This window comes from Trachypithecus francoisi, unplaced genomic scaffold (genome assembly GCF_009764315.1).
Source record: "Trachypithecus francoisi isolate TF-2019V2 unplaced genomic scaffold, Tfra_2.0 Lachesis_group4, whole genome shotgun sequence".
Classification (NCBI taxonomy): domain Eukaryota; kingdom Metazoa; phylum Chordata; class Mammalia; order Primates; family Cercopithecidae; genus Trachypithecus; species Trachypithecus francoisi.
This window is the reverse complement of record NW_022681469.1, coordinates 67,586,048-67,613,701: the sequence shown is the minus strand read 5'-3', so window position 1 is coordinate 67,613,701 and position 27,654 is coordinate 67,586,048. Positions and strand designations below refer to the sequence as shown.

The window sequence follows — 27,654 nt, the reverse complement described above, 5'->3', positions numbered from 1 at the left end:
TTTTTTCCCGTTATTTAACAAATGCTTATGTGGCATTTACTGTGTTTCCTGGCAAATATCTTACTCCTTGTAGCAACCATATGGGGTCTATTATCTCATTTTTCTGGTGGGACTGAGGCACACACAGGCAGGTCATGGCTCTGGACTTTAGAGCTGATAGATCTTGGAGCCAGAATTCAAACTCAGACAGTTGTGCTCCAAAGTTGTTTCTCTTTCTGTTATAAAATGAAGAGTTCCTCTGATGGCAGAATGCAGTCTGATATCACATGACCTGTATCATAGTGGAAATGAGAGGTCAGAGCAGGGCTGACTGCCATAACTGACATTTAGGACAGGGATATATGTGTGATGAACGTTCTGAGGTTCCCGGGAGTTAGGGCAGGGACTCACACAGATCAGAGTGGACTCACGCAGATCAAAGTGGCTCTGGTTGTCAGTAGGCCCAGCTACCTCACCAAGTGAATGATGAGGAAGGCCCCAGATGTTGGTCATTGCCACTAATGCTTTGTCCTTTACCTCTCTGCTATCTCTTCGGACTATCCCATTTTTGGGGGGTTCTCTCTGGAAAATCTTTTGGCCCAGCTGTAGTACCTCCCCAGCCAGTGTCTGTAGGGATCAAACCTTATGTCAGGCATCCTATCAGGCTCCCAGAGGCCCATTTCTGGAGGTACATCAGGATGGTGCTGACCCACAGAGGTCTATTGTGGTCTGGCTCAAGTAACTTTGGCCCTGCCAGGGAATACATTCTGTGCCAATGACTCCATTTAATACTGTACTTTGGGGATCTCCCCCATGGTGTTGACTCTTCCCCTGAGAAGATGGAAAAATCTAGGACAAAATATGTAAAAAGGAGAAAGCATTCTAGTTAACAGTGAGGTATTTGAAATGTGCCAGCAGGGAGTCTTAGATTGCTTTTAGGAAGAAGATGATCCAATCTGATCCTAAGCTAATTCATGCAAACCACAGGTTAGCACCTTTGAAGTGACACATGAGATTTAAGGCTCTTGGAGTCCTGTCAGAGGGGCCAAAGGAAGGGAAGCAGATGGAAATGAATTATGTGTGGATATGGCAGATTTTCTGAGTAAAGGTCAGGGATGTGATACATGTTCTAATTCAGGGGTGGCTCATGAGAGGGACGGAAGTAGGTAGGGGAAGTAGTGGATCTGCACCAACCAGTCCACGTAATATTGAAAATCAACTTCCACCTGATCACAATTCTCAAGCTGCTGTTTAGTACTTCTTATATAACAAGTATCATACTAACAGCTCTAAATACATGATCTAATTTAATCCTCTCAATAACCCTGTTGAATTATCCCTGTTGGATAGATAATGAAACCCAAGATTCAGAGAGATCAAGTAACTTGCTCACAGTCGCACAGCAACAGCCTCCTAACCAATCTCCCTGCTTCTACTCCTTCCACTCTTGTCCAACTATATTCTACATTCTTACAGAAGTCATTCTGATCTCTCATAAATACAAATCTGATAATGCCAACCCTTATTTCAGAGTCCCAAATGGCTTCTTATCATACTTGGAACAAAATCTAATCTTTTATCATGGATTATCAAACTCTGTATGATCTAACTCCTGATGACCTTTATAACTTTATCTGGCATCACAGTCTCTTATGCCTGTGTGCCCTGGTCCAGTGGACATTCTTGCAATTCCTGGAACATTTTAAGCTGATTGCCTCTGATCTTCTCTTGGCTGACTTTACATTATTCATATCCTAAAATTATTACCTTTTCAGAGAGGCCATTCCTGACACCTGAATTAATTCATGATACTTCTCAGCCCTTGATGTTTCTTTCCTATTTATTTATTTATTGGTTAATGGTATATGATTTGTTTATTGATTAATGGTGTATGCGACATTAGAGCCCACCCTTATTCTGACTGCGTGAGGTCAAAATCTGCTCATAACCTCTACCCTGCCTGTGATCTGTGCTCTGTAGTTTTTCAGCACATTATTGTGGACTAGTGAGCATTTCTATAAAATACAGGTGACCCTTGAACAGCACAGGTTTGAACTGAGTGGGTCCACTTATATGTAGTTTGTTTTCAATAAATGTATTGGAAAATTTTTTGAAGATTTGCAACAATTTGAAAAAACTCACAAGCCATGTAGCCTAGAAATATCAAAAAATTAAGAAAAAGTTAAGTATATTATAAATGCATAAAATATATATAGTTACTAGTCTTATCATTTACTACCATAAGATATACACAAACTTACTATTTAAAAAGTTAAAAATGATCAAATTTTATGCACACACTTACAGACCATATATGGCACCATTCACAGTTAAGACACATGTCAACAACTGTAAAGATACAGTGTGACATGCTTTGGCTCTGTGTCCTCATCCAAATCTCACCTCGAATTGTAATAATCCTCACATGTTATGTGAGGGACCTAGTGGGAGGTAACTGAATCATGGGGGTGGGTTTTTCCCATGCTATTCTCATGATAGTGAATAAGTCTCATGAGATCTAATGATTTTATAAAGGGGATTTCCCCTGCATATGCTGTCCTGCCTGCTGCCATGTGAGATGTCCCTCTGCTCCTCCTTCATCTTCCACCATGATTGTGAGGCCTCCTCAGCTATGTGGAACTGTGAATCCACTAAAACCTCTTTCCTTTATAAATTACCCAATCTTGGGTATGTCTTTATTAGCAGCATGAGAACAGACTAATACATAGTGTTAAATCATAAAATAAAACCATAGTATGTACTGTACTACCCCAGTAATTTTGTAGCCACTTCCTGTTGCTACTGCAGTGAGCTCAAGTGTTGTATCTGCTTAAAATGCAGTGACACTAATCATCTCAGCAGGAGCAGTTCCTCTCTCCAGTAAATTGCATATTGCAGTAAAAAGTGATCTCTCATGGTTCTTGCATATTTTAAAACTCATGATTAGTGCAATATCATAAACATTAAATAATACCAGGGAACCCATATGAAGTGCCACTAGTGATGCTGGAAGTGCTCCCAACAAGCAGAGAAAACTCATAACAGTACGGGAAAAAGTTGAACTGCTTGATATGTACTATAGATGTGAGGTCTGCAGCTGCAGTTAGTTGCCTGCCATTTCAAGATAAATGAATCTAGCATAAGAACCATTGTAAAACAAACAAATAGAAAACAAATAAAAAAACCAAAATTCATAAAAGCCATCACTGCAGCTACAACAGCAGGTGCAGAAACCTTGCACTTTTTGTACAATGCCTTTATCTCATATTGAAAATGCAGCTTTTGCATGGGTGCAGGATTGGTGTAAGAAAGGCATACCTATAGACTCTAATATGATTAGAGGAAAAGCAAAGTCAATTCAAATTAAAAGTAAGATGAAGGATCTAGAGCTGGATAATTTAATGCCAGCAAAAGATGGTTTGATAATTTTAGAAAGAGATTTGGCTTAAAAAAAAAATGTCAAGATAGCAGGAGAAGCAACTTCTGCCAATCAAGAGGGAGTAGAAATGTTCCTAGATGCTATTTTTAAAAAATCATTGAGAAGAAAGAATATCTGCCTGATAAGGTTTTTAATGCAGTTGAAAGTGCCCTATTTTAGAAAAAAAAAAAAAATGCCACGAAGGACTTTTATTAATAAGAAAGAGAAGCAAGTCCAAGGATTTACATGAGAAAGGAATAGGCTAACTCTGCTGTTTCGTGTAAACGCAGTTGGGTTTAGGATGAGTCCATATCTATAGATATGCCCTTATGTGTAAAGCTGCTCATCCCTGATCCTTGAAGGGAAAAGATAAGCCTCAGCTGCCAGTCTTTTGATTGTACAACAAGAAGGCGTGTACAATGAGAGCCCTTTTTCCGGATTGGTTACATTGATGCTTTGTCCTTGAAGTCAGGAAATACCTAGACAGTAAGGGACTGCCTTTTAAAGTTCTTTTGATATTAGACAATGATCCCGGCCACCCAGAACTCACGAGTTTAACATCAAAGGTATTGAAGTGGTCTGCTTGCCTCCCAAACATGTCTCTAATTCAGCCTTTAGATGAGAGGGTTATAAGAATCTTTTTTTTTTTTTTTGATAAATTTTTTGTAGACATGAAGTCTCACTGTGTTGCCTGGGCTGGTCTCGAACTCCTGAGCTCAAGCGATCCTCCCGCCTTAGTTTCCCAAAGTGCTAGGATTACAGGTGTAAGCCACTGTGCCTCGCCACTCATAAGGATTTTTAAGGCTCATCACAAAGCACATGGTACTCTACAGAAAGGATTGTTAACACTATGGTAGAGAGCCACCATAGAGAAGAACATCATGCAAGTCTGTAATCCTAAAACGATGAATTTCTGCTGGAGAAAACTGTGTCCAGATGTACATGATTTCACAGGATTTATGACAGAGCCAATCAAGGAAATCACAAAAAGAGATAGGAGACATGAAAAAAAAAAAAAAAAAGTGGTGGGTGAAGGCTTTCAAGGTATAGATTTTGGAGAAATTCAAGAGCAAATAAACATCACACCAGAGGAATTAACAGAAGGTGATTTGATAAAGATGAGTGTTTCCAAACAAGTGCCAAACAGTGAGGAAGAAGATATAGGAGAAGCAGTGCCAGAAAACTGACTTTACACAATCTGGCAAAAGAGTTTCAGTTATTCAGGACTGCTTTTAACTTCTTTTATGACATAGACCCTTCTGTGATACAGGCACTGAAACTGAAGCAAACAGTGGAGGAAGGATTGGTACCATATTGAAACATTTTTAGAGAAATGAAAAAGCAAAAAGTTAGACAGAGACCGCAATGCATGTCAGTAACCAGTTGTGCCTACCTTTGCCGCCTCCCCTTCCACTTCCTCTGCATCTTCCCCTGTACTACCCCTGAAACAGCAAGACCAATCCCTCTTTTTCCTCCTTTTCCTTAGCCTATTCAATATAAAGACGATGAAGATAAAGACCTTTATAATGATCCACTTCCGCTTAATGAATAGTAAATATATTTTCTCTTCCTTTTGATTTTCTTAATACCATTTTCTTCCCTCTAGCTTACTTTATTATAAAAATACAAATACATATTACATATAACATACAAAATACATGTTAATTGACTGTGTTATTGGTAAGACTTCTGGTTGATGGCAGGCTATTAGTAGTTAAGTTTTTGGGGAGTCGGAAGTTACATGTGAATTTTCAACTGCATGAGGGTCAGTCTCCCTAACCCCTATGTTGTTCAAGGCTCCATTGTAGATGCTTTTTTCCTTTTCAGAAATAAAATCCATAAACTTGTTTATTTGAGGGTGGGAAGAGTAATGTCAGGAGGCTGTTTTTTCTTTCTAGAAACATACATTTTTATTTCTTCAAAATTATTTAGTACATAACAGTTTCCGAGGGAAACTCGATGCTATTTGTTCTTGAATTAGAAGTTCTCTCTCCTCGTGGTGATTACTGAGTCTCCATTTAAAACTCTTGGAATAAATGAAGCTGTGAGGATGCAGGGTGCTAATTAAGCCTTTTCCTAATTGCTTCATTGTGTGTCAAGATGAAGACAGTCCTGAAGTTGTTATGCTGTTTTACTCACCATGAAAGGTCTGTGACTCAAACTCCCACTTTTAGTGGGCTAAGTACACACTAAAAAGCAATGACATTTACAAACCAATCTCAGACAAGACACTCCTGCCTTAGAAAATGGTGCATAGAAAATATTTCTTAAAACCATTACACTGAAATGTACAGTAAAGTCTGTTTTTCAGCAGACATTGTTATAGTCTGTTGAATTTTCTTACTAATCTGGAAAACCTGTTTGTTTGAATTCTGATAATTAGAAATATTTCTAATGCGTCTGACAAAAGGATTGTCTTTGGGAATTTGATGGTGAATTTTTTCTTCTCGCCTTTTGCTTTCTGCACTCTTACGATTTTCTAAAATGACTATGTATCATTTTTATAATGTGTAAAAGAAGTTTATAAAATATTTTAACATAAACCTGACATTTTCCTAACTTTCTAAGTAGCTTATGGTAAACATAATTCAATCTTCTCGGCCTGTCAGTGTAAGAATAATATTTTTAATTTTATTTTTAAATAAGTTTTTGTTTCTAAGAATGTTACTTTTTTTTTTTTTTTACTTCTAATAGCTTTTGATATTAGTCTTCAAAACTGACTTAATGTCTCATGAAATGCTGCTGTTATGTTTGAAGTTAGGTAATTTATGTAGGATTCAGAGAAGAATAAATGGAATTTCACATTTATGATTTTTAAGCTATAAAACATGCTAAATTAAATGTGTCTTTATTAGAATCTGTTCTGACCAGTGTAGAGGCCAAAGAGAGGAAGAACATCTTAAACAATAAGGAGTCATTTCTCTTGGTAACTTATAATTCTGGAAATTATTTCTCTTAGAATCATAGCATTAAAAGGGACTTTAGAGACCCTCTAATCCATCCTCCTCATTTCTCAAATGAGGAAAATGAGACAGCATTTTGATTCAAGGTGGTGCGGCTGATGTAGGCTGAAATCTCATCTTGTACACTGGTGTTCTTTGCTTTTTCCATATCCCTTTACTCAGACTCCAGAGGTGATGAAGGATGTATGTTTCCTAATCAAATTGCCTTGTTGGAAGTAACATTCAGTTACAACATAATTGAATGATGGAAACTTCCTTTTTAAGATGGAGTCTCACTCTGTTGCCCAGGCTGGAGTGCAGTGACACCATCTTGGCTCACTGCAACCTCCGTCTCCCGGGTTCAGTCGCTCCCTCTGCCTCCCAGTAGCCTGGGATTAAGGCATGTGCCACCATACCCAGCTAATTTTTGTATTTTTAGTAGAGATGGGGTTTCACCATGTTAGCTGTGGCTGATCTCAAACTCCTTCCCTCAAATGATCCACCTGCCTCCATCTCCCAAACTGCTGGGATTACAGGCATGAGCCACCACACCCAGCCCAAAATTTCTGGAAAACAGCTTGATAGTATGTGCCACATTCCTTAAAAAGTTAAAAAAGCTTAATTCAAGCCAGGTGTAGTGCCATGTGCTTGTAGTCCTAGCTACTTGGCAGACTGAGGCAGGAGGATTGCTTATCCAGGTGTGTGAGGCTGCAGTGAGCTATGATGATAACACCTGTGAATAGCCACTGCACCCCAGCCTGGGCAACAGAGCAAGACCCTGTCCCTAAAAAAAAAAAGTTAGTTTTCTTTGGCCTATTAATTTCACCTTAAGAAATTTTCCTAATAAACCAATTCAACATGGGCAAATGTTTAGGTACAAAGATGTTTATCTCACCATTATTTTTAATAAAAAAGGAATTGAAAACCTGGCTCGACAATAAAGGAATACTTAATTGGTTATGATATTAAAGGACTCATTACACATCTAATTATTAATGTGTATTTAATGAACTTGGAAAATGCTTTTGATATGAGGGTAAAAAATAATGATATAGAGCTAAATATAGAGTTTCATTCCAATCTTGTTAAACATATTTATGCCCTTAGGAAAAAAATTATGCAAATGTGTAAAATATACCTTTTTTTTTTTTAAAGGACACATTTATTCAGTGTCATGATCAGACTATTACATTTAACGATCAACAGCATGGGTGCAAAAAAAAATCTACATTAAAACCCTTTGTTGTAATGCTTTACACTTTCCACAGAACAGAAACTAAAATAACCTGTTATACAATTAGTCACAAATAATAGTCCTCATGTTTTTTGCCCATACACATGAGTATTTGTCTAAAACATGTCTTCCTGTAGCAGCTAGGCCCTGCCACCATTGTGCTTGTCTGAGTTCACACATCTGTTGTAAGCTGTAACTTCCCTGTCACTTCTCTGGCTCTTATCTCCTGCTAAGCTTTGTTTCCTGGCAGTAATTTAAAATCTTCTGCCACTGCCGTAGCTACTGCTGCTACTGGAACCACCATAGCTACCTTGGTTTCATGGTTTGGCAAAGTACTGGCCTCTACTAGCATAGAGGCCAGAGCTTTTGCCTCCAAAGTTTCCTCCCTTCATGGGTCCAAAATGTAAAGACTAATTGTTGTAAATGCCAAAATCATTGTAGCTTTCACCACCTCCAAAATTGCTTCCATCATTACCAAATCCATTATAGCCATCCCCACTGCCACCATATCCACCACCACCACAGCTGCCACCAAAGTCACCATAACCACTGAAGTTTCCTCCACCACCAAAGTTGTCATTCCCACCGAAACTACCTCCACGTCCACCACCAAAGTTCCCAGAGCCACTTCGCTTCTTTGGCTGAATGAAGCACTCGCCATCTCTTGCTTTGACAGGGCTTTCCTAACTTTACAATTGTGGCCATTCACAGTATGGGTATTTCTCAATGACAGTCTTATCCATGGAGTCATGGTCATCAAAAATTACAAAAGTAAAGCCCCTTTTCTTACCACTGCCTTGGTCAGTCATGATTTCAGTCACTTCAATTTTTCCATACTGTTCAAAATAATCTCTTAGGTGATGTTCTTCAGTGTCTTTAATGCCACCAACAAATATTTTTCTCACAGTTGGGTGGGCATCTGGTCTTTGAGAATCTTCTCTTGAGACAGCTCTCTTTGGTTCCGCAACTCTTCCATCTACCTTGTAAGTCCTTGCATTCATGGCTGCATACACCTCCTCCACAGTGGCATATGTGACAAACCCAAAGTCCCTTGAGCGCTTTGTATTCTCTCATTACCACACAATCCGTGAGCATCCCCGTTGCTCAAAATGACTCCTCAGGCTCTCATTGGTTGTTTCAAAGCTCAACCCTCCAATGAAGAGCTTCCTCAGCTGTTTGGGCTCTTTAGGAGACTCTGACTTAGACATGATGGCAGGGGAGAGAGAGACTTTAATGATGCTTCCTTGGCAGTGTCCACAGGCAGAAAGGAGTAAACGTCCACAGGCAGAAAGGAGTAAGCTGATGAACGTATCTAAGATATACTTTTTATTGCCTTAATTCTTTCAGTATTTTCCAAGCATTCTTCAGTTGTCACAAATGGCAATGATAAAGAGAAAAATATGTGCAAAATAACTGTGAACTTAAAATGTGATCATCATAGAAGAAAGAACACTGTAATAGATGTGAAGTACTGTGAGTTCTCAGGTTAATTTTGTGAAGCCACGTAAAGCTATGTGGCTTTAAGCAATGCCTTAATCCGTTTAAGTCTTAGCTTCTCTTTCTGCAAAGGAGAAGTCTGAATTAGTCAATCTTCCTTCCAGATCCGTAACTCAGTTTGATAAATTACTTAGTATCTTTTCCTACAGAGAAAATGCTCATACATAATAATAAATATGTAATCATAAAATTATTTTCATTAGTCTGTTTTATAGAATTCAAGTTAATCACCACTGTTTACCCTTGTGCCTCTTGGTGATCGGTGCTCTCTGTTACAGATTGCTACTGAAGCAATAGAAAACTTCCGAACTGTTGTTTCTTTGACTCGGGAGCAGAAGTTTGAACATATGTATGATCAGAGTTTGCAGGTACCATACAGGTAATAACCTCTGAAGAATGGGAGGGGTGTGTGAATAATTTTTCAATCATCATATTTGTTTTCAGAGGGATTACTTTGGCTAGAAGGTAGGGAGCAAGTGGAAAAAGTACTCGAAGGGAACTCATTGGGAAACAGTTGTAATTATGCAGGAGAGAAATTACAAGACCCTGAACTAAGGCAGGGATATCTCTGATGTAGAACCTGTAAGAATGGGTCACTGATGAGAAGGGAGGGAGACGTGATGCTGAGAATGACTATCTGATGTCCAGTTAGGATATGACCCTACAATTTGCTCTAGTTGAAAATGAGTTATTTGTGGAACTTAAAATTTGAGGTACCTGTGGGACACAGAGAGGATGGTGCTTCCTGGGTTTACCTGTCTTTCTGCTTTTTACCCCTTCTCCAGTGCAGGCCTTCTTCCTTTAACACAGTCATCCCAGTGAGGGCTCTAATAAGTGGTGTGAACATAAGCAAGCCCAACCTCTCTGAGTCTGTTTCTTATAATGAAAGAGAGAGGTGGACCTTATTAATAGATTTTTAAGCTTTTATTTTAAAAAATGATGGTACAGTCTTTTTTGTCTAAAAAAATTTTATTTGAAATCTTCATATGTGATGAAGATGAAAGCAGAGTTGATCTGGTAGCAGGAGGGGTTGGAAGCCCAGGGCTGCCCACTTGCTAACCAACCTGCCCCCACTCACACCTCCATATCGCTGAGCTCCATGTCATGATTCTAGAATGTCAACCCCTTTGTAAAGCCTTCTCTAAGACCCCCAAATAATTTAGTGCTTTTACTTTCTTCCCATAACAGATTATTCATAAGGCACCTTCAATGCATAAATAGTAATTCAACTCAACTCAGGTCTCCTAAGTCAAGAACATGCCTGTTTCCTCTGTGTCACCCATCAGGGTCCCTGCAACTTGTAGGTGTTGGGTAAACATGTGCAGAATGAATATTTACATAGAGTACTTACATGTTGTGTGTCCAAAAGTTGGGGGAAAGGGAGAAAACTTTTACTCATTGATTCCTAACTGGCTCTTTACAGTCATTGGATTATTTTCTCTTTACATCAACACTTTGAGGTGTAGTTAAATCTACATTAAAGATAAAGACACTGAGTCTCAGAGGTTAGGCAGTTTCCCAAATTTGCACAGCCACCAAGTGTAAAGTGAGGACCAAACAGTTCTTTGGAAACTAAACCCATTTTTATTGGTCATGCCTCTGTGCCCTACTGCTAGCCTATCAAAAGATACATTTTAAGGACTGAGAAATGAAAGTGGAATGAGTTTTCAAATGTCTTCTTTTCAGAAACTCTTTGAGGAAAGCACACGTCTTTGGAATCACGTTTTCCTTCACCCAGGCAATGATGTATTTTTCCTATGCTGGATGTTTCCGGTTTGGAGCCTACTTGGTGGCACATAGTCTCATGAACTTTGAGGATGTTCTGTTGTAAGTATTGGGTTATTATTTAGTTAAACTCTAAAAATAAAACTGGGATGAACATGCTTCATGTCTAGATAGGAAACCCTACTGTGAAGCCTCATGAAGAGATTCTGGTGATTCCTAAAGTGGCATTTTGCCTCTGAGTCTTCATGTGCCACCACTGAAGCAGCCCCTTTCATTTGAAGGAGCATTAACTTCTTTCCTCATTGCTGGCTCACATATAGCTGACCTTTCCAAGTCTGTCACTGGGTGGAGTGATTCCATTCAGAGGTTTTGAGAAGGCCTTGGCATTTGGGAAGAAGCCTAGCCTGAGCAAGGAGTCTAACTGGCTCCTTTTAAAGGACTTTCTTACAGAGCAAGTAAAGTGCAGATGTGTTGTACTAAGTTCTGCAAGCCCTTGGAGATTCCAGGATAAGTTTACTTTTCCTTGATAAGAGAAGAGTTAGAAGGTAAGAGCCAGATGAAGTCAGAAGTGACAAAGGAAAAGTTATATTGAGATTTTTCTGCTACATTGTTCTAAATGTAGATAACTGTGCCTTGGTCAGAGGAAGATAAGCCTGAAGCAATTATACTACAAAAGTACCCAAATATGCAGTTTGGTGGTCAAAAGTATGTATAATATATCTGAGCTTCTAGATCTGGAAATGTGTAAGATTCTGCCTCTTGATAGCATAACATAATTAGTAACAATATAGTTTTACATTTAAGCCAGAATCATATAAGCCTGGCAGTTTAATGTATTAGTATAGTATTTCTTTCCTTTTTAAACATTGAGCTGTTCATGCATTACAGTTTGCTCAGGAGGACCCCAAAAAAGACATCTAAATTTCCATTAAAGATGTGCGTTGGACAAATGATATGCGGGTGCTATCTGTGATTACGACCTAGAGATCAAAACCAAGCATCACTGGCATTGGGACTTTGATTAGATAATTATTTGATATATTGCTTTACTCCAAAAAATTGAATTGGTGAAAGTTGCTGACATTGGGGCATTTAGGCTTGCAAAATCAACATTCCAAGTTAAGGAAAAGGAAGACCTGTCTGAAGAGCAGTGCATTAGGAAAAGGTCCCATAGGTTTAAATGATCACAAGGCCAAGATTAACCATCGGTGTATTTTGTTTAGTACCAGTTAAACAAACAAACAAACAAACAAAAACTAATGACACAATATGCTACATTAACATAGGCATAGAGTCCAGAGGAAAGAAAGTAATGGATTCCCTGTATTCTGGGAGGGTTCCCAAGTATTTTGTCAGTTCCAGGCTTGCTGTTTAAAAAATCATATTAATAAATATGTCTAGAGAAGGGCCGTAAAAGGAGTTATCAAAGAAGCAAAGGAGGTTTTAGTAATATTTCAAGACTTGTAGGCCTGTCTTATGTAAAAGGAAGTAAATATTTTCTTCAGTTTGAAAAGGAACTGTTTAACAATAGACAACCAAACATGCTACTTCCTAAATCAGAGGATGGAAGCCAATTTAGGGGAGGTGTCCAGGCACAAACATGGAGAGCTGGACCTGATACCTGTAAGGACCTTCCCAACTTTAAGTTGCTGTGATTCCCATGTCATAGATAAGAATGTCAATGCACCTTAAGAGCAACATATCTGGTTCTGTGAGAAACTTTCTTTTTGTTGCACAGTTCATAGGTTTTTAAGAATCTGATGTAATTCCAACATCACTGACTGTATCTGTTGTTGATCACCACAATAATGCTGTGTAACAACCAGCCACTAAACCTCAGAGACATACATATTTTTGCCCACAAACCTGTGGGTTAGCTGTGGAGTTCTACTGATCTGGGTTAGGCATAGTGGATCTCAGCTGTACTTACTCATGTGTCTGTAGTGGGTTGTGACTGTAGCTGGTTGGTCGGGATTCACACAGCTCTCCTCCATGTGTGCCTCATCCTCCAGCAGGCTAGCCTGGGTTTGAGACAGTGGCAGAATTCTGAGAGAAAAAGAAAGAGAGAGAGAACACACACATGCATGCTCACAAAGCATATAAGGCCCCCTGAGTCATAGACTTGGAACTGGCAAAAGTGATTTCCACCACATCCTGCCCACCACATCCTGCTGGCCAAAGCAAGTCACAAGGCCAGTCCAGATTCAAAGCGTGCTGCAAAGGTCACATTGCAAGAAGATGAGGATACAGAGAGAGGTGGAAAAAAAAAATGGGCCATTTTGCAATCAATCCATCACACTGACATGAATTTATAAGGAAATGTGTTTGTTTTATTTTTAACACCTGTTTTATAACTATTAGAGGCTAAGCTCTCTGGTTATAGAAGTGTCAACTTTTGGCCAGCCATGGTGGCTCACACCTATAATCCCAGCACTTTTGGAGGCTGAAGCAGGAGGTCTGCTTCATACCAGGAGTTCGAGACCAGCCTGGGCAATATAGGGAGACCCCCATCTCTACAAAAAAATAAAACAATTAGCTGGTTTTACAACAGTGGTTGTGCACAGTTGTAGTCCCAGCTGCTCCAGAGGCTGAGGTGGGAAGGTCACTTGAGCCCTAGAGGTCATATCTGTAGTGATCTCTGATTGCACCACTGCACTACAGTCTGGGCAACACAGCAAGACCCCATCTCAAAAAAAAAAAAAAAAGGAGTGTCAGCTTTCTAGCATTGTGGTTGTAACGCTGCACACATGTTTTGTGTTTGTACTTTCCAGAGTATTTTCAGCTGTTGTCTTTGGTGCCATGGCCGTGGGGCAAGTCAGTTCATTTGCTCCTGACTATGCCAAAGCCAAAGTATCAGCAGCCCACATCATCATGATCATTGAAAAAACCCCTTTGATTGACAGCTACAGCACAGAAGGCCTAAAGCCGGTGAGTTTGATATTTCAACTATTAGATCTACTCCTGACTCCTGAATGAAAGTATTCTAAGTGGAAACTTAATAAAATTTGTACTTTCAAGTATGCTGATGATAAAATAAAACTTTCTAGATCATAGATTCCTTTCAATAACTACTAATAATATACATCAACATTCAGTACTTTTACATAGCAAAGGTTATAGGGAAATAGGAACACTGCTCACTTTATAAGCAAAACCTATTAATCAGATTTTTTACAAACAATTGTTTTAGAGACAGAGTCTTACTCTGTCATCCAGGCTGGAGTGCAGTGGCATGATCATTGCTCACTACAGCCTTGACCTTCTGGGCTCAAGCAATCCTCCTGCCTCAGCCTCCCAAGTAGCTGGGACTACAAGCATGTGCCATCATGCCCAACTAATTTTTTAATTATTTGTAGAGACATGGTCTTGCTATGTTGCCCAGGCTGGTCACCAGATTTTATTGTAAGTTACTGTATTCCTGAGGAACAGATTTGAGTTATTGCAGCTGTATTGTATATTCATATTGTCTTAACAATACATGCTATGAAAGCTTTTACTCTTTTAGACCTCATTTACTAAATTCTAGCAGTCTGAGACTGAGCACAATGGCTTATGGCTGTAATCCCAGCACTTTGGGAGGCCGAGGTGGGTGGATCACTTGAAGTCAGGAGTTTGAGACCAGACTGGCCAATATGGTGAAACTCCATCTCTACTAAAAATCAAAAAAACATTAGCTGGGTGTGGTGGCACATGCTGTAATCCCAGCTACTTGGGAGGCTGAGGCACGAGAATTGCTTGAATCTGGGTGGCGGAGGTTGCAGTGAGCTGAGATCATGCCACTGCACTCCAGCCTGGGTAACAGAGTGAGACTCTGTCTCAAAAAATAAAAAGTAATAAAATGATAAAATAAAAATAAAATAAATAAATTCTAGCAGTTTGAAGTGAAGCCAGTTGTAGTACAAGTTCATTACCTTCTGACACCTGGTAATTGAAAGAGTTAGCTATACACTTTATTTTCAGTATTGTGGCAATCTAATTTACTGTTATTCTTCTCATTGCAGAACACATTGGAAGGAAATGTCACATTTAATGAAGTCGTGTTCAACTATCCCACCCGACTGGACATCCCAGTGCTTCAGGGGCTGAGCCTGGAAGTGAAGAAGGGCCAGACGCTGGCCCTGGTGGGCAGCAGTGGCTGTGGGAAGAGCACGGTGGTCCAGCTCCTGGAGCGGTTCTACGACCCCTTGGCGGGGAAAGTGGTGAGCACACTTTCATATTTAGCTCAGTTCAGGTTTTCATCATCCAAATGTCTGAATGTATTTAATTCTCAACTATGAGCCATGTTTTTTCAAACCTTTAAACAACAACCCCACTTGGATAAAGTCTGACAGCCTAAATATGGTCTCCAAGTGGTGTCATCTGTCCCAGCCAACTTCTCCAGGCTCCCCTCAACACTACTCCTCTACCCTCCTTTGCAAGCACCCTTTGTACCACCTATCTCCCTTGCTGTACTTAGGTTTCAGTTGACTTAAGAAGAACCGACAAAAATGGAAGTAGACAGAAAGATGCAGGACAGGTGCTAAGAGTGAGATGAAAGCCAAGGATGGGGACTGTTTTTAAAGATGGTAGTCAGCAATGACAGATGGTATAGAGAGATTGGGTAAGGAGGAGACTGAGAAGACATGATAGAGTCTAGCAATGAATGGGCTACTTCTGATATTTTAAAATATTCTTAGTGAAGTAGTGATGGTAGAAAACAATTTAAGGGTGGCTGAAGTATGGTTAGGAGGAGAAATGGAGATGTAAGTGAGCATAGGTTATCAAGAAGATAGAAAGTAAAAGAAAGGCAAATAAGGACAATGCTTGAGTGGGGAGGCAGAGTCCAGGGAAAACGTTTAGGAGGTGAACTGTTGAGCATTTTTATGGCTGGGGATGAGACAAAATCATTGATGGAGAGAGGGCATTGAAACATCATCTAAGGAAAAAAAGTAGAATCAAGAAATTTGGGAAATGTATAAAGAACATAGAAGTTTGCCCTTTTGTCTTAGTTGCTGGGAATGAGAGAGGTGTCTGACAGGGAGCAGTGAGTTTAAACGACTATGATGGAGGATAGAAAAGAAGACAAACTAGGAAGGAATAGATTAAGAGCAAGACATTTTCATTATGTAGGCATGTAATTAATTGTACTGATTAACAATGGGAACAGAATGGACACTGACCAATCAGAATGGATGCCTGCTGGTAAAGTCAGATGAATGCCCACCCACTATGTATGGACACTGGTAGCATTTAATAACTCAAATGAAAAGAGAGTTTTCAACCTTTAGTCTAGGACTCTTTTTACTTCCTCACAGCAGTCACTCTTACTCATAAATATTTGTTATTGTATTCAAAGACAGTTATGCCTTTATTCAGTCTACTCTTAAATCATTACATAAGCTTGTTACCTACTTTTACTCTCTTGCTTTATATTTTCTGTGAACTCTGATTTTGTGTTTCAATTTTTGTGGTGAGTTTAAAAACAGGACTCTAAATAAAGATGTCGCTGACAGCCAAAGCAATTAGAGGAGGAAATGTTATCTCTCAGACACTGATTATGGTCCTCAACAGACAGTTATTAAGTGGTATGTTAAAGATTGTGCTATAATGAATTGTAGGGCATGATATCTGCCCTCAAATACTTTAACTGAGGAGATGGGACATATACTTTCATGAGTTAAAGAAGATAGGCCTAGAGCTAGTTCTTAAGAGATAAGGATTTGCATATGGGTGAACAGTAGTGATGACATTCAATGTGAGAGAAAATGGAAGCTGTGATCAGTGATTTGTTCCCAATGTAGCAAATAGGACACTTTGGCTGAAATGGGAGTTTAGTTTGAGTAGTGGTTCTCAGACTTTTCTGATAACTCATGTAGGAAAGATTTTCAAATGTCATCATCCACTAATGTACTCATAGTCACTTTCCAAGGGGAAAAACGCTTGGTGATAACAAAATGTTGGAGTTGAAAACCACAATATAATACAGCACAGTAATGATACAATAATGAATAATTAATGTTATTCTGCAAGTATATAAACACAAGCAGAATATAATTTAAAACATGAACAGCATCAGTTACAGTTCAGAGTAGGAAACAGAAATTCCACTAGGTATTTCAAGTAGATAAGTATTTAATAAACGGAATTACATGCTTACAAAGTCTTTGGAAGGGCTGGAAGAGTGAAAGAAAAGTACGCTACTTGCTGCCAGACTTCCAAATCACAGCACTGCAGCTGTGATTCTGTAATCAAGAAGCTGCAGAAAATTATGCCACAGCTGTTCCAAATTTAAAGGCACAAGACTAGAATCTGGCTGTTGCAGAAATTCTTGTCTGCCAAAAATGAGTTAAGCTGTTAGCTTACCACGGCTGCTGAAGGAAAGATGGTGTCTACCTCCCAGATTTTACACTGTGCATCTCCCTGGTAGACCCTGACTTACTTCCAGAACCAAGGGAAAGTGGGAAATAGTTTTTAGCCTTCTAGTCCCTTGATGTATAAAAGGTCAGACACAGAAGTATATGAAAATGAATGCTGAGTGCATAGCACAGTAAGCATCCCAAGACATTATTGATAATGGACTGAAAACAAAGTGTCCTCATTTATTGCAGGAATATCCATTACCTTCTCCTGTGCATTTGCACTAGGGCTTGGAAATACTGCCAGATGGTACACTGCAGCTAGACTTCTTAGCAGAAAGTGTCCACAATAAACTCTAGTAAATGTACAAAGTTTTGTTTATGGACATCAGTGTGTAGCCCTGAATAACTCAGTGGATTACTACTCATTAGTTTTTATTGCCATGTAAAAATGAGTCTGTGGATTTGAGCATAAGAATTAAAGAAAGGATTTGACCCTGAGGATCCCCTGAAGTCATGAAATTCTCATGACCATCAGCGGACCTTGAATCCCACGTTGAAAATCATTGACCTGAAGTGGTGGTTCTCAAGCTTCAGTGACTATTAGAATGGCCTAAAGAGCTAGTAAAAAATACAGCTCGCCTGGATTATTCAAGTAGGCTAGGGTTTGGCCTTTTATTTTTATAATTTTCCGAGGTGATCCTGATGCCAACCATCATTCGAGAGCCACCGAACTGTTAAATTTGAAGAAAGATTTAGGTTAAATTGTGGAGAGTCTTGAATAATTAAGCTATGAAATTGTGAAGATGGGAGGATTCTCCAAGTTTTGAGGGACCTGAAGATTATACAATTTTAGGGATTCAACTTAAAGAAAAAATTTTGAATGCAAAATTAGACGCAAAAGTGGATATTTACTTCAAACAAAAAAAATCATAACCAAATACTGGAAGCTTAAATATTCTGGTCCCTTTCGTTTTTAGGCAATTTATCGTCAACACTTACAGGGAAGAGCTTCCTGACTACAGCCTTTCCTCCACCTCACCCAGAAAACTGTTCAACTTCCTAGAATTTACATGTAATTGAGAGCTCTTAAAGCTCAACCTTCATCAGTGTCACTGTTAAATCACCCCTGCTTTGAGTCTTCCCCTGACCTTTCCTTTCTTCCCTTTCCAGTCTCTCTCATATACAACAGTCAGAGCCCCCTTTGGGATATAGTTAGAAGCTGCTTGTCGTTGTCTGGTTATAACCCAAGAAGAGCCCAAGATGGGGGCATTCCCCTTTCAAGGGGGGGCATAAAATATCTTTCAGTTGTGAAATATTAGTGTTACTAAAACCCAACCTATAGTGTTTAGATCCAGTCTTGGTTTTCCCCCAGTTACTAACTGTGCACATTTCCTTATGAGTAAAATGGCAGTTAACCTCACAGTGACCTCAGAAGTGTTGCTGTGAAAGTTAAACAAGAGACTGTATGAGACATGCTTATCACAAAACCTACAATGTTGTCAGTGCTTGATTTTTAAAAATCAATTATTATTTCACAGTAAATGTGCATAGAAGAATACATGTTTTAACATTTACATTTTTGTGCTAATGAAAGCAAGCACTAGATTTAACAATCTACAATAGAGATAGCCGATCATTTTAATCGGGCCTTTCATTATTTTTTACCAATATGTTTACTTTCCTAGTTATATTTTTATTTAGGCCAGGATTTTTTGAGCAGTTCTCATAGGAGAGTTCCATGGTCTTCCCTCAAAACAACACCATTCCTCAGCCAAAGGAGCTCTGCTTCTTTGATCTTTTTTACATTGTAGGCATCTAAACTTGTTTTACTTAAAGAAAGAATTCTTCAGTCAACACAGGTTTTAAATAGTTTGCAATCCTAGGGTATTATGCGGGAATGAGGAGGCCCAAGAGTGTATTCAGTGTAATGAAGAAACTCATTATAACTTGCTGGGATCATTCAGATTTGCCTGTGATTGTATTAGTTAGGCAGTGGCTGTTTTCCTCCCAGAGGTATAAACCTGGAAAATTAATACAAAAACAAAAGCAAAAACCAAACTCCTCCTTTCCTTAAATTTCCACTTCTCAAGTACAGTGTTTTATCTAGCAAGATCTGCTACTTAGCCACATCCTTGTTTGGCTTTTACTGTCCCTCTCCACCCTCTACTTTCCACCTTCATTTATTAACATTGTAAGGAAGCCTGGAGCATACATGTGTGGAATAGTCTCCATGGCAACTCAGCTTGGAACTAATAAGGTTATGGGAGCGCTTCCATCCCTGCATCTGCCAGTGTCACAAGCAGAAGTCATGTTCCTGTAGCAAAGATTGTACCCTACTGCTGGCCAGCTGTCCCCTTGAGCCACCCAACCAGGCACATGGGATACAGAGAGTATATGGCTCAGTACAAACTTGTCACTACTATTGGAATCGCTCAAAGCTGAGTCACTGGTGCCTTCTTCAGAAGGGATGAACAGCTCTCTCACTTAAATGCCAGAAAATTCTCTTGCAAAGCAGACCTATCTGGCAGACATATTTGCATCAGAGTAGGGCTTGTTATCAGCAAGGCTGTAAGGTGCCCTCCCCAGTCTTCTGCAGGATAATCCAGGGAACCAGATTATAGAGAAAGGGCAGCTCTCCATTCCTACTCATCTGGCTTAGTATTGACGATGTCCATCCACGCTTTCCTACCTCTGTTCACCTATCCATCCCCTATAGTTCCTGAACTGCAAACCTATTATGTGGTCTTAGTTGTTATTTATTTCCATGCTAATCCTGGGCACTGTGTCTCTGAAAAATGGAGATTTAAGAATAAGGCTCTCAGGATACATCTCAGAAGTATTAGGCATTGTATTCATGTGACTGCTATAACCACTTATCACAAAATCAGTGACTTAAAACAACACCAGTTTATGACTTTACACTTCTGGAGGTCAGAAACCTAAAATAGGTCTCAGTGGGCACGTATCAAGTGTCAGCAGGGCTGTGTTCCTTCTAGAGGCTCCAAAGAATGATCTGTTTTCTTGCCTTTCTTGCTTGTGGCCCCTTCCTCTGTTTTCAAAACCAGCAGTGGCTGGTTGAGTCTTTCTCACACTGCATTTGCTCTGATACTCTCCTCTCTCCTTCTTCCTCAGTTATGAGCTCTTATGATTACATTAGGCTCACCAAGGTAATTCAGGATAATCTTATTTTACAGTCAGCTGATTAGCAACCTTACATCTACTACCTTAGTTTCTTTTTGCCATGTAACATAACACATTAACAGGATCCAGGGATTAGGACATAGATGTCTTATTCTACCTACCATGTGCATACATCAGAAACCATGGTTATAACACAGGAAACATGACAGTTACACAAAGCATACAGTTGTGACCTTGTTGCATTAATCTTAACTATCCAAAATTTAATCACACAAACTTTTCCTTAATCTCACAGTAACTTGGCAGTTTCAGTGTAAGAAATAATGATGCTAATTGTGCCACATTCAAAGTGTGCTGGTCCTGAAGTTGGTCTGTGAACTCTTGTTTTCAGCTGCTTGACGGCAAAGAAATAAAGCAACTGAATGTTCAGTGGCTCCGAGCACACCTGGGCATCGTGTCCCAGGAGCCCATCCTGTTTGACTGCAGCATTGGTGAGAACATTGCCTATGGAGACAACAGCCGGGTGGTGTCACAGGAAGAGATCGTGAGGGCAGCCAAGGAGGCCAATATACACGCCTTCATCGAGTCACTGCCTAATGTAAGTCTCTCTCCAAATTAACAGCCTGGGAGCATGTGGCAGCCTCCCTGGCCTATGCTTTGATTTATAAGGGGCTGGTTTCCCACAAGTGAAGAGAAATTAGCAACCAAATCACACCCTTACCTGTATACAACCATCTGGCCACACTTCCTATTTGGGTTAGATGTTACCTTTATCTGATCACCTGACCCTCCTTGTGAGGAAGGGATGAAAGTGATCACTTCAGGTTTAGGAGAGAAGAACATTTCTGGGATAGGAGAACTGGAACAATTCTCTAGATCCAAAGCTATTAGGCTTGAGGCTCCACCTTTTCAGCCCTAGGGATAAGTACAATGTCTGGGAAGCCTTTCCCTTCAAGTCCAAGTACAGAGTCTGGGTCTCTACCTGCACATGCTGCTTCTGGCCTGCTGAGGAAGCAGGCATGACTGTCCCTCCCCATGTCTCTGCTCTATTACTCTTCCTTCTTCCTTCTTGCAGCTCTCTCCCAAGCCTCAAACCTCACTGTGGAGTCAGTCTAGTCCAGATGGCTGAACCCATGCCAGAAAAAGGGCTCTCTGTGAATAAGGGTTGAGCCATTAGGGTGACCAGGGTATCATGTAATCTCTCATCGTCGTACATTTCATGGGCCCCAAACTTTGTTTACAGTGAATGGTTGAAATCTTTTCTAGGGCTCCCTGGGCTGTTGTCCTATGGGTGTCCTCTGAATTCCTCCTAGGAAGTTAGATAAATGGAACCTCTCACCCCCTCTTAAGCCCTCTTGGGTCCTGTATTTTAGTTTTTGTGTTTTGTCTTGTTTTGGAATACAAGTTGAATATTCCTTATCCAAAATACTTGAGACCAGAAGTGTTTTGGATTTTGGAATATTTGTATGTACATAATTCACTTATATTTCATGTATACCTTATACACATTAGCCCGAAGGCAATTTTATACAATATTTTTAATAACTTTGAGCATGAAACAAAGTTTTGACTGTGTTTTGATTGTGACCTGTTACATGAGATCAGGTGTGAAATTTTCCACTTGTGGCATCATGTTGATGTTCAAAAAATTTCAGAATTTCAGATTTTGAACTTTTTGGATTGTGGATGCTCAACCTGTATTAACAGTCCAAAATTATATTTTTTCCCAACTTTATTTCAGAGTTAGGGGGTACATGTACAGGTTTATTATACCTGGGTATATTGCATGATGCTGAGGTTTCAGGGTACAAATGATCCCGTCACCCAAGTACTGAGCACAGAACCCAATAGGTAGTTTTTCAACACTTACTCCCCTCCCTCCCTATCTAATAGTCCCCGGTTTCTACTGTTGCCATTTTTCATCTATGAGTACCTGATGTTTAACTCCCACTTATAAGTGAGAACATGCAGTATTTGGTTTTCTGTTCCTGCATTACTTTGCTTGGGATAATGGCCTCCAGCTGCATCCATGTTGCTGCAAAAGTTAGGTCCTATATTTTGAAGTGCTTCTCAACCTAGGTAATCTACCCCACCCATTATCACCAGTTATGCTCTTTATTCTAAGGAAGTGCCCCCTAAAACAAAGCTCAGGAGCCTCAACCCGGCAGAGAAGATAGTTTCCTCATGAGGCAGGCGAGCAACACCAGGTGGCTCTCTTTCCCAAGATTCCCTTCTGTAGGCTCTTCTTCGGATAACTGCTGACACCAATCTCATTAAGTCCCAGGGAGATGGCCTTGTCTCCCACTCTCCTTTCACAGTCTAGCCCAACTGTAGATAACTGACCCTTCTCCAGGCTCAAACATTTAAAACGGAAAGCTCCAGTCCCCTTTACTGGTGAGAGGATAGTGGTTCTCAAGTATAGACACAGATCAGCATCACCTGGGAACTTGTTAGGAATGCAGATCCAACAATCCATGTTTTAAGAGCCCAGATAATACTGACGCAGGCTCAAGTTGGAGAACCACTGGGCTAGGGGTTAATAAAACACAAACACAGAGAGTAACTATTATCTATCTTCTTAAATATACTTTGCCCCTCTGGCATTTGTCTGCCACAGAGACTTCAACCTTTCTGGGATCCGGGTCTCTAATCTGTCACACAGAACACACCTGTAGACACCGTAATCTCTTCTTCAGTGTCTAGACCAGGAGAGAAAAGGTAAACCCCCTAAGTCCTATTACCTAAGGATCCACTTCTCCTAAGTGATTAATACTAGGATTTACCTCTCACCCTGTAGGTGACGGGTTTAGTTACCTCCTTCTTGTAAGATTGCCGCACTGCCTTTATCTGCCTCAGCAGGATGAGTACTATATCAAGAGTGCAATGAGTAACCCCTCCTCTCACATGAGACACACTTCAGTGCTCCTGTCTTCTGAGGCAGCCACGGCTCTGGGGCAGAGCCAGTCCCAAACATCTGCCAAAACTTCATCTGGGGTCTTCTCCCTCTATTTACAGGGGGAGACCCAGGGCTGAGTGCCACAAAACTAGGGTTGCCAGATATAGCAAATAAAAATAGGCAACGCTGTACTAAAATTTCAGCCTGGCAAGGGCCTAGATATAATAAAATAGTATTGTTGTCTAGGTTACAAGTGCAGTCACATCCTGTTTCTACTCTCTCCTGAGTAACCTTTAACTGCCGTTCTTATCATCATAGTGGATAGTTGGTGACAATTATCTACTGTGGGAAACAATATGGGAAGAATTTTGGGAGCACTGTAACAACAAAAATGTTTAAAAAGGAGATATTCATTTTCAAAGTTAGATATCAAAATGGAATCCTTTATGAAGCACCCATTAAAATTGTTTAAGTGTTGGAGATACTTTCATAAAAACATACTAAAAGGCTAACATCCCAAGAATGGCTTTCCTCAATTTAAAATCATGCAGAGAGTGTCATCTGCTGGTTACAATTAAGATAGGCTTCAATTATTTTATTATGAATACCTTGTTCAAATCAAATTTCCTTTCTCCTGCCAATCTTTGTCCCAAATATAATGAAACCAGAAGATGGAAGATACTAACATTGCAACGATATTCTTCTTCATTAAAATGCTGACCTGTTTATACTAAAACATATCATCTTAAGGCCCAAACATCTGTTTTTCAAACAGATAGTAAACCTGCCATTTTGGGCTTTTTTCTGTTCTTTCCTTAATTATCCATGAACAATTCTTAGCTTCGAACCTAAATTTTTGGAGTATAGATTCATGTTATCCTACTTTCTATAAGCAAGCTGTTAGAACTTTACTATCAGTTCTACTTTCATAACAATAAAACCTTATTTACAGAAATATAGCACCAGAGTAGGAGACAAAGGAACTCAGCTCTCTGGTGGCCAGAAACAACGCATTGCCATAGCTCGTGCCCTTGTTAGACAGCCTCATATTTTGCTTTTGGATGAAGCCACATCAGCTCTGGATACAGAAAGTGAAAAGGTAAGAATTTAAATTGAGTTCATTCATACTTGAATCATCATCTTTAAAAATGCTTTATTCTCCATAGTAAAGAACAAAATGTAGTCAGATTATTGATTGTTATTTACATCACCTTTCAGTAAAATGTAAACAGTTTCTGTAACTGTGATTCAGGAGAGTAAAGATGACACAAGGCAAATTAGTCTTAGAGCACATATGCTTCACACACCATCCCTAGATCACTTCACGTTGACCTAAGAAGCTGCTTTCAGAAGGTATATTTCCTACTTCTGGCAGCATCTCTCAGCAACCATAAGGAAAAGTGGTAGGGTAAGACAATGTTAAAATCTGGCTGTACCTTTTAAGATAAATATTAGCAATCATTTCTGATTGGAGAAAAGGTTAATAATTCAGATTATCTGAAAGACCAACTCAGTATGAGATGTTCCCTACTTTACAATACTAAAATTCAGGAGTCTGTGTTTGGTCTTTGCTCAGGCTTCTTGAATTTACTGTGAGCTGGATTTGAGGTCTGTTTTCAAGGATGTTGTGTGGCGAGACACATTAGTAATGTTTTTAAATGAGTCAGTGAACTGTATTTACTGCCTTAACTTTAAGAGTAGATGACTGCTGGCTGGCACCTACTGCCGTGGCTCACACCTGTAATCCCAACACTTTGGGAAGCTGAGGTGGGAGGATCACTTGAGCCCAGGAGTTTGAGACCTGCCCGGGCAACATAGGGAGACCTTGTCTCTACAAAAAATAAAATAATTAGCTAGGCATGGTGGTGGGAACCTGTAGTCCCAGCTACTCAGGAGGCTGAGGTGGAAGAATTGCTTGAGCCTGGGAGGTTGAGGCTGCAGTAAGCCATGATTGCACCACTACACTCCACCCTGGTGACAGAGTGAGGCCCTGTTTCAAATTATTAAAAAAAAAAAAAAAATGTTAGCTAACTGCTGCCTCGGAACTAACCCAAACTAGGGTTCAGTCATCTTCTGATATGACAAATCCATTGTTTTCAAAAACCTGTTCTGTTTCACTGATACCTTGTTAAAGAAGGATCTATTGTTGGAGAAATCTTGTTAAAGAAGGATGTATTGTTGGAGAAATTAGTTGTGGAGCTTTTTTTTTTTTTTTTTTTGAGACGGAGACTCACACTCTCACCCAGGCTGGAGTGCAGTGACGCAGTGACGCCATCTCCGCTCACTGCAAGCTCCGCCTCCCTGGTTCTCGCCATTCTCCTACCTCAGCCTCATGAGTAGCTGGGACTACAGGCACCTGCCACCACACTTGGGTCATTTTTTGTATTTTTGGTAGAGATGGAGTTTCGTAGTGTTAGCCAGGATGGTCTTGATCTCCTGACCTTGTGATCCACCCACCTTGGCCTCCCAAAGTGCTGGGATTACAGGCGTGAGCCACCACACCCAGCCTATTGTGGAGCTTTTTATGGAAAAGGAATTAGGGAAAAGAACTATTATGCGAATTAATCTATGTGATTATGGAATAGGTTGTCCAAGAAGCCCTGGACAAAGCCAGAGAAGGCCGTACCTGCATTGTGATTGCTCACCGCCTGTCCACCATCCAGAATGCAGACTTAATAGTGGTGTTTCAGAATGGCAGAGTCAAGGAGCACGGCACACATCAGCAGCTGCTGGCACAGAAAGGCATCTATTTTTCAATGGTCAGTGTCCAGGCTGGAGCAAAGCGCCAGTGAACTGTGACTGTATGAGATGTTAAATATATTTTAATATTTGTGTTTAAATATGGCATTTATTCAAAGTTAAAAAGCAAGTACTTATAGAATTATGAAGAGTTATCCGTTTAACATTTCCTCAACTGAGTTCAGAGTCTTCAGACACTTCGTAATTAAAGGAAGAGAGTGAGAGACATCAAGTGGAGAGAAATAATGGTTTAAATTGCATTATAAATTTTATAACAGTGTTAAAGTAGATTTTTAAAGATAAAATATGTAATTTTGTTTAAATTTTCTCATTTGGACTTAACTGACTGCCTTGCTAAAAGATTATAGAAGTAGCAAAAAGTATTGAAATGTTTGCATAAAGTGTCTATAATAAAAGTTAAATTTTTTTAACTTTCATATGACTGGAGTCATCTTGTCCAAACTGTTTGTGAATATATCTTCTCTCAACTGGAATATTTTAGATAACTTCTGCTTAAAAAAAGTTTTCTTTAAATATACCTACTCATTTTTGTGCGAATGGTTAAGCAGTTTAAATAATTCCTGTTGTGTATGTCTGTTCATATTGGGTCTTGCAGAACCATCTGGCTTCATTCTTCTTGAACTTGATCCTGCTGATTCTTGCATTTCCACATTAAGGTGGCTCTCAAACCCAAAACACAGATCAATATAAGATTTTAGGAGGTGGGGTAAGGCACAATTATGAAGTGTGTATTATTCAGATATATAGTAAATACTTTGCATTGCTTTTATAAAGGGTTCTTTAAGGATTTTTAAGATTTTTATGCTTCCAAAGTACATTTACTTTTTGTCTTGATAATGAATTACTTTTGCCAGTAATTGACCTCTTCCAAAAGTGATCCTTCTGACTTACAGATGTTTAAAATGTGCCATGAGTTTAACTACATCTTGATACAAACATGATGAAAAAAGAAGAAAATGTATCACAAAGATTAGTACTCTGGACGACAAAATTTTTTAAATTAGCCAAAAAGCATTATTAACATTATAAACTATATTTATTATAAACAATTGCTATCTTAAAAAAAGAACTTCTAAAAAGAAAAAAAAAGAAGCCATCACCTCCAGGAAAAAAAAAAATGGGAAAGGATATAATCAGGTAATTCTCAAAGAAGGAATGCATGTGCCATGCATTTCTCAAAGAAGAAAAATTAATTCAAGATGGATTAGAGATTTAAATGATAGACCTAAAACCATAAAAACCCCGGAAGATAACCTAGGCAGTACCATTCAGGACATAGGCATAGGCAAAGACTTCGTGTCTAAAACACCAAAAGCAATGGCAAAAAAAGCCAACATTGACAAGTGGATCTAACTAAACTAAAGAGCTTCTGCACAGCAAAAGAAACTACCATTAGAGTGAACAGGCAACCTACAGAATGGGAGAACATTTTTGCAATCTACTCACCTGACAAAAGGCTAATATCCAGAACCTACAAAGAACTCAAACAAATTTACAAGAAAAAACAAAGAACCCCATCAAAAATTGGGCAAAGGATATGAAGAGACACTTCTCAAAAGAAGACATTTATGCAGCCAACAGACACATGAAAAAATGCTCATCATCACTAGCCATCAGAGAAATGCAAATCAAAACCACAATGAGATACCATCTCACACCAGTTAGAATGGCAATCATTAAAAAGTCAGGAAACAACAGATGCTGCGGAGGATGTGGAGAAATAG

At 39.5% G+C, this 27,654-nt stretch overlaps 1 protein-coding gene across 1 annotated transcript in view; it reads left to right on the top strand.

Annotated features, from left to right (window-relative positions):
- ABCB1 (ATP binding cassette subfamily B member 1) overlaps positions 1–26,872 on the top strand; it is a 220,523-nt gene extending 193,651 nt beyond the window's left edge. The window contains exons 23-29 of the mRNA XM_033193869.1: positions 9,349–9,449; positions 10,757–10,897; positions 13,567–13,723; positions 14,797–14,994; positions 20,666–20,872; positions 24,123–24,269; positions 25,756–26,872. Coding sequence (XP_033049760.1) covers positions 9,349–9,449; positions 10,757–10,897; positions 13,567–13,723; positions 14,797–14,994; positions 20,666–20,872; positions 24,123–24,269; positions 25,756–25,962 — 1,158 coding nt within the window. The 3' untranslated portion in view covers positions 25,963–26,872. The remainder of the gene's footprint in view (positions 1–9,348; positions 9,450–10,756; positions 10,898–13,566; positions 13,724–14,796; positions 14,995–20,665; positions 20,873–24,122; positions 24,270–25,755) is intronic.
- The last annotated feature ends 782 nt before the right edge of the window (positions 26,873–27,654 follow it).